The sequence below is a fragment of the Colius striatus genome, chromosome Z (assembly GCF_028858725.1).
Source record: "Colius striatus isolate bColStr4 chromosome Z, bColStr4.1.hap1, whole genome shotgun sequence".
NCBI lineage: Eukaryota > Metazoa > Chordata > Aves > Coliiformes > Coliidae > Colius > Colius striatus.
Window position 1 is genome coordinate 37,137,165 of NC_084790.1, and position 12,226 is coordinate 37,149,390.

The 12,226-nt window shown below is 40.8% G+C and overlaps 1 protein-coding gene across 4 annotated transcripts in view; it reads right to left on the reverse strand.

Annotated features, from left to right (window-relative positions):
- The window catches only part of NIPBL (NIPBL cohesin loading factor), a 143,923-nt gene that overhangs the window by 93,337 nt on the left and 38,360 nt on the right, over nt 1-12,226 (reverse strand). For all 4 annotated transcript variants that reach the window (XM_062017349.1, XM_062017347.1, XM_062017350.1 and 1 more), the window contains exon 2: nt 294-437. In XM_062017349.1, coding sequence (XP_061873333.1) covers nt 294-357 — 64 coding nt within the window. In that variant the 5' untranslated portion in view covers nt 358-437. The remainder of the gene's footprint in view (nt 1-293; nt 438-12,226) is intronic.

Consider the following 12,226-nt stretch of genomic DNA (forward strand, 5'->3'; position numbering starts at 1 on the left):
AGATATGCTACTGAATGATATTCCAAAGAAACAATGAATTCTTACATCTAGGTTCAGGTTTTCTTAATGATTTCTTTTAACCTACATTTCATTTCATGTTTAAATGAGTACTTTTTAATTTTTAAAATTCAAGCGATGATAAAATTAACTTCTTTAACGCCAAATCTGACTTGGAACAGATTTACCTTTAAGAACTTTAAAAATAAAATTATTTTTAGTATTTTAGAAATGCAAGTATTTACCAAAGAGGTAGAAAATAGCACAGGAAACATAAGAAAGAGAAAAGTACTTACGGTCTGTAAGACTAGCAATCCCTGCAAGAGTAGTGATGGGAACATGCGGCATATCCCCATTCATCCTGAAGTTCTGGGATAGTAGTGCCTACACAGATATTTTAGATCAGGTGCCAGCTATCATTACTTTCCATCTCCCAAGCACTAAAAAAGAAAGAGACCAAAACCAAATGAGAATTCTCAGATTATTTACCTAGAATTTTAAATTCAGTAACATAAATGAAACAGACTACACTTGCAGCTACCTACTAAGTAAATTTTGTCAAGTGGATAGAGCAGTGTAGATTTTAAATATCAAATGGTATTAAGCAACCAAAGGCAAGCTTCTGGTCTCAGAAGCAGAGCTCTTCACCAAAAAAGATGCAAGGTAAGGCAATTAAAAGAAAAGCTCAGGTTCTCCAGCATCAGTGCAAAAATTTATAACAAAACTTCCGTTAGTTCACACTGCATTGAATAGCACTTAATACATACCCAGCTAATTATCTGCTATATTCACTTTTCAGTTTTGCAGAAGGAGGTATTTTTCATGTAAGAGGATACCAAAAACAGAAGGAGTAATTTACAGATGTAAAAATCTAGGAGTATACACAATGTCAAATACAAAATCTTAGTATATTTTAATAGTAGTAGCTACTACAAAATTGATCTGAAAATCTCTTTTTAATATTAAAAACCATCTCATCAAACTACTACCAGAAATTGTATCATCCTCTCTACAAAAATAAAATGTTTAGCAAACACCTAACTACCTCATATATTTCCTGTAAGACAGCAGTTTATATTCAACTACTGAAAAAGGAATTTGTTCACTTAGTTTTCATGAACTATAAAGATCTCAAGTGTAATGAAGTCTACACTGTTAAAAAAAACCAAAAACAAAAAAGACGTTGTTGCAATAAATTCAGCTGCAGTTCCAAAACAGAAAAAATTGCAAAGATCGCATATTACAATCCACTGTTATATCAAAATTACCATGAAATTGTCTGAAGACAAATAAAGCAATTTATATATATATACACATATATATACATATATATGCATTTATCTCTTGTAGACAGGCACATGTGTTAACAGTTTGGGAAATAGTAAAAAGACTTCTGTAAGCATCTGTTGCCTACTGAAAATGCTGAAATCATTATTTGCTTACATTTACTCCACAAGCCAACATTTTTGCGAATCACATATATAATACACACAAACCAAAAGATCACTGTAATTTCCTTAGTAATTTAAGTAAGATATCCTAGCTGAATTAAAGAAACCAAAGAACTGCTGGACTGGAAAGCTTTTAAACAATGCATCACTGAGGCATGACAGTTCAAAAACAGAAGTAGAAATCTTACTTCTTTCTAAGAAACTGGGGCAGAGTGGCTGGAAAGTTGTCTGGAATAAAAGGACCTGAATATGAGCCAGCAGTGTGCCCAGGTGCCCAATAAGGTCCCATGGCATCCTGGCTTCCAACAGGGAGAAGGAGGTGACTGTCCCCCTGTACTTGGCACTGGTGAGGCCACACCTCAAATACAATATTCAGTTCTGTGCCCCTCACTACAACAAGGACATTGAGGTCCTGAACCCTGTCCAGAGATGGGCAACAAAGCTGATGAAGAGTTTGGAGAATGAGTCTCATGAGTAGCTTCTGAGAGGGAACTGAGGTTGTTCAGCCTGGAGAAGAGGAGGCTGAGAGGAGATGTTAATGCTCTCTACAACTCCCTGAAAGGAGGTTGTGGCAAGGTGGGGGTCAGTCTCTTGTCCCAAGTAATGAGTGATAGGACAAGAGGAAATAGCCTCAGGTTGCAGCAGGGGAGGTTTAGATTGGAAATTTGGAACAACGTCTTCCCCGAAAGGCTTTCTGAGCCTTGGAACAGGCTGCCCAGGGAGACTGGAGTCATCATCCCTGGAGATATACATAAGATGAGTAGATGTGGTATGCAGGGATACAGTTTAGAGGTAGATGTGGCAACGCTGGATTAACCTTTGGACTTGATAATCTTAAAAGTCTCTTCCAGTTTAAACTTACCCATTGTTCTACTATACAGTCTCAGTAGTAATGCAAAGTAAAAAACTTCAGGATTCAGAAATTCTCTATTCTCTTTTCATTCTTGATTCTCCACAGTATTCTTTTAATATCTTTGGATTTAAAAAATAACTTACATATAACTAACCTAGTATATTTCTGAGAAAATCAGAGATAAAACTAGGTAGATTAAAATTAATTTTTAGAAGAATGGCTATGGTATTAGAGTTCTATATTTTGTTAAGAAACATTTTATTAAATACTGAAAATGTTTTACTTACTTTAGATTATGAAATCTTTATTTAGAATGAAAATACTTTAAAAATAGTTTCCGTTTCTCATAAGTTGAAAAGCGTCATACTGACGTTGCTGAAGCATCATGATTCAAGTTGATTTCTGCAGCTATACGCTCCAAGTTAACTAGTATAACTCATGTATTAGCTATTTTATGATTTAGGTGAGCAGTGGACTTTTTCTTTTAAATCAGAAAACACGCTATCATAATTTAAGAAGCCTTGCCACACAACCAGTTTTAAACTTCTATATTTTATAACAAACTGCTTTTCTTGCTAGTTATTTTATAAATATGTTTGTTACCAAAACATAAACTAGACCTAAAAAAATTATATATTACAGAATGAGGTTGAGGCAGAATAAGAATGAATGAGTATCTGCTAGTTCTTGCTCAAAGTTCCCAAGACAGAGCTACATCACAGACATTTACCCACAAGAGGGCAGATGTCTGGTTTCCAAACCAAATTACAAATAGTAGAATGACAGCACATTTCAAGAACACTAAAAGCTTTCAAGAATACTTCAAAAGATAATATGGCAGGAGATAAAGCTTAAGTATTGGAGAGCTGGGGGGCAGAGCATACAAATTTATAATATGAAACATCTCAACACTAATTCAATTCCAGAAAAAGTCAGTATTGGAAGTGAACAGTAACTAATTACTGATGTAGATGTCTAAGGTCAAATTAGTAAAATAAGAGGCTGCAAAGTCACCTGTTATGAGTCTAACTTGAACAAAAAACATGGTATCATGGTTGCAGCATGTTGGGAGAGGTGACGAAGAGTTGTGTGTGTCCTATCAGAAATCCAGAAGACTCAATATTAACAATAAAAGCCCATGAAACGTACATGATCAGAGAGTTGGAGCACCTCTCTTATGAAGATGGGCTAAGAGCTGGGGTTGTTCAGTCTGAGAAATTCTGAGAACAGAGAACTTCTGGAGAGAGTCCAGCACAGAGCCACCAGGATGATCAGGGGACTGGAACATCTTTCATGTGAGGAAAGGCTACAGGAGCTGGGGCTATTTAGTCTAGAGAAGAGGAGACTGGGGGGGCGGATCTCATTCATATTTACAAATATCTAAATGGTGATGTCAGGAGGTTGGGACACCCCTTTTTTCTATGACATCTAGCAACAGGACAAGGAGTAACGGGATGAAGCTGGCACACAAAAAGTTCCATTTAAATATAAGAAAAAACTACTGTGAGAGTGAAGGAGCAGTGGCACAGGCTGCCCAGGAAGGGTGTGGAGTCTCCTTCCTTGGAGGTCTTCACGACCCGCCTGGACATGTTCCTATGCGACCTGATCTAGGTGGACCTGCTTCTGTAGGGGGGTTGGACTAGATGATCTCTAAAGATCCCTTCCAACCCTTACCGTTCCATGATTCTATCTATCCATAGCTAGGAAAAATATTATTTTGGGGTATGGTCTTCATAGATCTAGCAAAGTGCCTCATGTCATCCTGAACATTTGTTGTTGTTGCTGGTTCTTCTGTGTCTGCAGCACAACACAATAGAAGCTTCATAAGCTCACAAACAATGCTGAAAGGAGGGATGAAGTTCCAAGAAAGACATGAAGAAAACTACTTGCAAGAAAATCTTACACATAAAATTCCCTAAATGACACATCTAGTGGTTTTATGTGTAGATTTTTTTTTTTATTAACAGATTTAACTACCTCAAACCAGTTTGGGAATGTTCTTTGTACTTAAGTGGAGTCCAGTGCAGGGCCACCAAGATTATTAGGGGACTGGAGCATCTTCCATATAAGGAAAGGCTGCAAGATCTGAGGTGGTTCAGCCTAGAAAACAGAAGACTAAGGGGGGGAACTTCATTAGCACAAGTAGTTATAAAGGGTGAATGTCAGGAGGATGGAGCATCACTTTTTTCTGCAGTCTTCAGTGACAGGACAAGGGGTAATGGACACAGACTGGAACACAAAAAGTTCCACTTAACACAAGTAAAAACTTCTTTCCGTGAGGAAAGAAGCCCAGAGAGGCTGTGGAGTCTCTGTCTCTGCAGGCTTTCAAAACCTGCCCAAATGTTTTCCTGTGTAACCTGATCAAGTAGAACCTGCTTTAACTAAATGACGTCTAGAGTTCTCTTCCAACCCCTACCAGTCTGTGATTCTATGATGTAGGTATTAATCCCATTCCTCTCTAAAATATGGTCTCCCCATGCAGGTATTTCTGGAGAGCTCTCCTTTTAAGCATGCAACACAGAGAACAGCAGGAAACAAGTTACTTAACATTTTACAGGATTAAAAATTAACTCTGCAACTACCCTACACTGCATAATGCCTTTTAGTACCAATGGAGTAGATATACCAAATACAAATACCATAGACACTACACACACTCCTTTTCCATTCTCACTTCCCCCCCTACCCCTGATCCTTTGAGGAAGAAGTATGGAATAGACAACTACTACTGTGGTCATACATCCATGATTTTGCGTATTTCACCATTTTTCTTCCCCCTCTCCCGCAATCCCAGAATGATTGAGGTGGTAAGTGACCTCTGGAATTTATTTTACACAACCTCCGCTCAAGCAGGGACATTAACACCAGGCTGCCCAGAAACAGTGGAGGTACGGTCACAAAAAACTATTTACAAAAGTCAATGTACTTAAACTGTCTACATAACCAAAGTAATAATAAAGTAATCTTTATTATATCTAGCATACAACTACCTGACTTGTCTATGGATTTAGTTTGTTGTAGAGCAATGCAACCATTTAGACAACATATTTTATTAAAATGAAGAAAATATTTCTCAAAATCCAAGGCTGACTGTTACAAAAATAGAAGTATAAGCAATCTATTCTGCAATGTTATACAAACAAAATTAATATTTTCAACAATTGCAGAACACTCTTTCTTCAACTCCTCTTCTAAAAGTAAGCATTTTCACCATTTTCAAGTAGTGAGACTTTTAGACCACAGAATCACAGTGTCTTAATGGTTGGGACTCGAAAGATCATCTAGTCCAAGCCCCCTGCCACAGCAAGACATCCTAGAGTAGGTCACATGGGAACTTGTCCAGGTGGGTTTTGAATGTCTCTAGAGAAGGAGACTCCACAATCCATCTGGGCAGCTCGTTCCAGTGCTATGTCACCCTCACAGTGAAGAAATTCTTCCTTTTATTTCCATGGAACCTCTTATGTTCCATCTTATACCCATTGCCCCTTGTCCTTCGACATAATTGAGAAGATCCTGGCTCCATCCTCCTGACACCCATCCTTTATGTATTTGTAAACATTAATGAGGTCACCCCTCAGTCTCCTCTTCTCCAAGCTAAAGAACCTCAGCTCTCTCAGTCTTTCATCATAAGGGATATGCTCCACTCCATCATCTGTGGCCCCGCGTTGAACTCTCTCCAGCAGCTCCCTGTCAATATTCCAGATGTGGTCTCACGACGGCAGAGCAGAGGGGGAGGGCAGAGCAGAGGGGGAGGGCAGAGCAGAGGGGGAGGGCAGAGCAGAGGGGGAGGGCAGAGCAGAGGGGGAGGGCAGAGCAGAGGGGGAGGGCAGAGCAGAGGGGGAGGGCAGAGCAGAGGGGGAGGGCAGAGCAGAGGGGGAGGGCAGAGCAGAGCGGGAGGGCAGAGCAGAGCGGGAGGGCAGAGCAGAGCGGGAGGGCAGAGCAGAGCGGGAGGGCAGAGCAGAGCGGGAGGGCAGAGCAGAGCGGGAGGGCAGAGCAGAGCGGGAGGGCAGAGCAGAGCGGGAGGGCAGAGCAGAGCGGGAGGGCAGAGCAGAGCGGGAGGGCAGAGCAGAGCGGGAGGGCAGAGCAGAGCGGGAGGGCAGAGCAGAGCGGGAGGGCAGAGCAGAGCGGGAGGGCAGAGCAGAGCGGGAGGGCAGAGCAGAGCGGGAGGGCAGAGCAGAGCGGGAGGGCAGAGCAGAGCGGGAGGGCAGAGCAGAGCGGGAGGGCAGAGCAGAGCGGGAGGGCAGAGCAGATTACAAAGACTCCCGGGAAGGTTGTATCTAACATTTCTAATCTTGACAATGGCACTAACAAAGCAAGCGCCTTCCCTGAAGTTCACCGCGTTAACCTCTTTCAACCAACTAGGCTCCAATTAACACCTAACCACATGCCAAAAGTCATCACAAGGTAAACGAGCATCAGCAATCCAGAAATTGCACTAAACTCTGCAGAGAATTAAGTCTACACCGATGTTTGTTTCATGTTGTAACTTTTACTTTTGGCTTTTAATTAATGTATTAACAAAAGCCAGAAACCAAGTTACTTGCTTGAAGACAACTGATATGTACACTGAATACTTGTATTTAAAAAAGAAAAAAAAAACAAAAAAACCCACCTTTTACTGTAAGTAAGAATAACAAAAAAACCTCAAACCCAACAGACTGCCAAAGAAATGCTTTTTAAACACTTCTTGCAAAAAGACAGGTATCTCAACATCTTCAACTGGAATGTTCTTTTTAAACGAGATTAGAAAAATCCATGATGACAGAGTCATTTTTGTCTCTGTGCTTAGTGGAGGCAATAAAGTCTTCACTATCCTACTCACAGATTCATGGAACTGGAAGAGATATAGCTTCCAGCTTTAAGTGCCAGTACTCTATAAGCCATAGGCTTCTTATTTTTCCCTTGACAAATAAAAAGTCTTTTGGTTAAATAAGGTCTCTGCAAACAGGTGAAGTGGATGAACTGGAAACACTGCATCAAAGGACCTAACTTTATTTCTCCAATTAAAATGTAGTTACAGCTTAGTACAAACACAACAGTTACCCAATCAAGATGAAAAAAAGGTATGTTCATCCCCAAATAATAAAAAAGGTATTAAAAATAGTTGTATACTACCCTTTACTGCCAGTTTGCATTACAATTCTTCAGATATAAATCTATTTTTGTTGAACTTTCATTTAATACACATGTTGAGTTTTACTGTTACCCTGAATAGTACATGATGCACTACAAAGGTGAGCCCTGAACTTCAACATGACATGACATTACCATTACAAGACGTTACCAATCAGTATTTAATCAAAGTTAATTACTTCATCTATGTCATGGTTTGGCCCAGCTAGCACAGCAGCACCACGACAGTCTCTCACTTGGTGCCCCGATTCACCCCCACTCTCGTTAGGATGGCAGAGGCCTCAGCAAAATGGGAGTAAAAAGATAAGCAAAGTTGTTGTGGATTGAGACAAGGGCAGGGAGGGCTCACTGCCAATTACTGTTCCGGGCAAAACAGACTCCAGTACTTGACTCAGAGAGGAAAGTAGGAAAGTTTATTCTACAAGAAACAGAATGGAATAAAAGCAAAAAGGGAGTAGGATGATGAGAAAATTACAACCAGCACTTTAAGATCTCCCTCCACCATCCCTCCTTTCTTCCTGGGCCCAGCTCACTGCTCCCAATATCTCTACCTCCTCCCCTCCCAACAGCTTGTGGGGACAGGGAATGGGGGATGTGGTCAGTCTCTCACAGATGGGCTCTGCCGCTTCTGTCTTCTCAGATGAGGACGACTCCTGGCATTCTTGCCCTGCTCCAACATGGGGTTCCTCCCCTGGGACAAAGTCCTTAATGAACTTCTCTGGTGTGGGTTGCTCCCAACAGCTGTGGTTTCTGCCGATACAGGTTCCCTCACACAGGACGCAGTCCTTGGTGAATATCTCTGGCGTGGATTCTTTGCCACAGTTGCAGTTTCTGCAGTTACAGGGTCCCTCTCTCAGGACAAGGGCTCTTCTGGACATAAGTTTAATGAGCTGCTTTGTCATGGGTTCCTTCCCACAGTTACAGCTGTGGACATTGGGTCTCTTGCTCGGGACACAGCCTCCTCTGGCCATAGTTTTAATGAAGAAAATCACTGTCCCTGGGTTGGGGCCTTTAAAGAAGTGAATCACTGCCCCTGGTCTGGAGCCAGCTGTAGCAAAATAAATCTCTGCCTGATACGGGCTCATTATCAAAATGAGTCTCTACCCCTGATGCGGGGTCTTTAAAGAAATGAAAATAAATCTCAGCTTCACCAGTTCTCTCCACAGAATGCAGGGGAGTCTCTGCTCCAGCACACCTCCTCCTCTCTTTCATCACTGACCATGGAGTCTGCATGTTTGCTTCTCTCACTGTTCCTACTCCTTGCACCACCACCAGCCAGAGAAGAAGAGGGGACAGAAGAAAGAAGAAACAGGAAGAAACAGGAAGAAGCCTCCTCTTCCAGCTGCTTCTTAAAAAGTGATCGTGGAGGCATCTAATTGGCTCAGCCCCAGAAGTGGGTCTGGCTCAGAGCTGGGGAGAGTTGAGAGCAACTTATTACAGGAGCCATCTTTACAGCCCCTTACCAAAAAAGGCTGTCATGTCAAACCACGACAATCTATTTCAACTACTTCTTTTGCACTTATCTCTCATTTCCTTTCTCTTGGAGAATATGCAATACAAGTTTGCAAAGATAAAATTTCAATAAAAAGGGTAAAATCTTAACTAAAATTTCAGCAACTTTTGGTAAGAGAAATTAAAAGCTCCAGTAAGATTAAACCATTTCCAACTAGGTGCAGTGTTGGATAAAGATGAAAATCTACCTGTTCCTAAGATTTCTCCTTTTGTAGTAACTCCTCTCTTAGATCACTAAATACAACTTTGATCTTCTGTTGTAATCGTTATTAACACTTGGAATACAGTTCTCCCAATGCAATTTCTACTTGTGGTGGTTTAGCCAGGTGTCCACCAATCATAATATCACTCTCCCTCCCAGACTGGATAGGAGAGAGAGAGAGAAACATAATGAGCAATTTGTGAGTTAAGGACAGAGAGATCACTCAGCAATTAGCATCAAGGGCAAAACAGACTCAACTTACAGAGAAAGGGGTCTGATGTATTAAAGCAACAATAACAGCAGGGAGATGAGAAAAAATGCTGAATTTTAAAAAAAACAGCTCACTCCCACCCTTCTCTCTTCCAGGACTCTCCTTCCTTCCCCACCAGCAGCACAGGGGATGGGGTTGCAGTCAGTTCATTACAGATGGACTTTGCCACTGTTTCTTCTCAGGGAGAAGCCTCCTCACACTTCCCACTGCTACACTGTGGGGTCCCTCCCCATAAGAACCAGTCCCTCACAAACTTCTCCAGGATGGGTTCTTCCCATGGGCTGCAGTTCCTCACAAACTGCTCCAGCATGAGGCTTCCCATGGGGGAAGCTCCTCACACCCTGCCCCAACATGGGTCATCCACCCAGAGAACAGTCCTTCAGATACCGACCTCTCCAGCCTCAGTCCCTCACAGGATCACAAGTCCTGACAGCAAACCTGCTCTAGTCTAGGCTCCTCTCTCCCCACTGACTCCAAGGTCCTGACAAGAACTTGGCTCCAGTGTGGGCTTCCCACAGAGTCACAGCCTCCTTCAGGCATCCACCCATTCCATGGGCTGCGAGTGGATCTCTGCTTCCCAGTGGTCCTCCATGGACTGCAGTGGGACAATCCACCTCACCATGGTCCTCACCACATGTCACAGGGAAGTCTTTCTTTCAGGTCCTAAGCACCCTCCTCCCCCTCCTTCTCCACTGACCATGGTGTCTACAGAGATGTTTTCACATTCTCACTCCCTGTTGCTGCCGCAGTTTAGCAACCGTGCAACAACTTCTTCTCAAATGCGTAAGGTGTTACCTCAATCACTAATTGGCAGGCTTGGGTCAGCTATTGAATTGACTGGCCCTAGCCCTATCAGCTACAGGGAAAGCTTCTGGCAGCTCTTTGTTTAACAAAGCCACCCCTGTAGCCCAGACCCACTACCAAAAAACCTGGCCCAGGCAAAACCACTACACTACTGTTTGTGATACACCTGAAACTTCTTTGCTGGTTTCAAAGCAACAGTTACAGCCTTTGCAACTCTTGCATAAATAGATATGGGGGTGCTCCACCATTTGACTTCCCTTTACTTACTTCCCTCAGTTCAGTTTTCCAGCAGGATTTTGCAAGTTATTCTTAACTATCACAAAAACTTGACAGTATATCATCTGATGTTTAAATGATGCTGAAAATTGTATCCTAGGTTAAAAAAGAAAAAAAAAAAACAAACCTCAACACAATAAGAAACACAACACCGGTTTTCCTTCTTACCCCTCAAAAAATCAAATCCACCATCTTCAGATATTGGTTCTTAGAAATGCCTTTACTAGACCCCAGTTTCTCTTGGGGAAATGACTGTCCTTCAGAATCACTCCTTACTACAAATTTGAAAACTAGATTGGAAAAGGACGGGAATTGCCACAGCTCTTGAGCTGATTCAAACTTCTCAGTTCAAAGGCAAATTTGGTATCTAGCCTTCACAAACTGTGCAAAATCTCTAACAGAATTGCTATTGCTATATCCAGGATATTATGTGAGGCAGGCAATCTTGCAAATCTATAAGCAATCAATCACACTCATAAAATTTCCATTATGCTTGTCTACTTCTTTTGAAGTAAAGAAAGACCTAACTGCTTATTAACATATAATGGACAAAAAGGGCTTCTAATATTAAAGCAAAGTTTCATTTCACTGTATATCATAAAAGAATAAATTCCAGATGGAAATAAATTTGAGATAATTATTTGAAGGAAGTGGAAAGGTTTATGATACCAGTCTCTAAAGCTACAATTACCTCTGGAGTCAGGAGTAGGCTAAGTTCTACACTGAAAAGCATTTAGTACACCTAGCCTATCTTTGTTCCCAAATCAAGAATGACTGTCTACTATACCTGCTAGTAAAAAAACCAGAGTGTATAGCCACTTACAAATCAGAACTTCTACCAAATATTAAGCTCCAATGAAATGTAACAAAACCTATGATAAGTTCCAATAATTCAATAGTAATGTTTTTTTAAATCCCAATTCACAAGAAACACTTAGCAACTTTCCTCAGTTTTCATGAGTTATCAGTGTCATTTTTATTACTATTTGTCTTCCTTTTAGCATTAATATATGTGTTATACTGAAATTGTGCATAAATGTAAACCCAGTTCCCTGTTATCATATGGTTAGTGGTTGGACTCAATCTTAAAGGTCTTCTCCAATCAAACAATTTTATGATTCTGAGTCTATATTTATTCCTTAGAATGATGTTTCAATGCAGGCTGCATATGTAAAGACTGTAAGATGTGGCCTTTAAACTCCATGACAGTTTTTCCTTCATGGCAGAAATTTGTCATAATTTCCACTAACACATCTAAGATCTTAAAGCTGCCCTCAGTAACTCATTGAATACTTTATGCATTTCCAAGGAAAAATAAGAGTTAAAAAGATATTTTTAACTAGTAGAATTAGTGCACATGAAAGGACATATTTTTTTTAAAAACCACCACGTCCCATAAAGCTTCCTATTTATGCTAATGCAAGAACCTTAAAAGCAAAAATGTTATAAAGCATTTAGGCAATAAATTGCCACTTCTGAAATATATATATATGGGACAATAAGCATATTTTTCATTTCCTGCCAGTAAAATACATGTGAAAGATAAGTTACTGAAATTAGGAAGTAACACTATAAAATAATTCTGTAATAGATAGCTGGCACTCACCAGCTGTGATGATTTGCACAGTGCAAACATGTTTTATGTCTTAATTATGTATGGAAAAAAAAAAGTATCATAGAATCCTATAGTGTTTAAGGTTTGAAGCGACCTCTGGAGGCCATGTAGT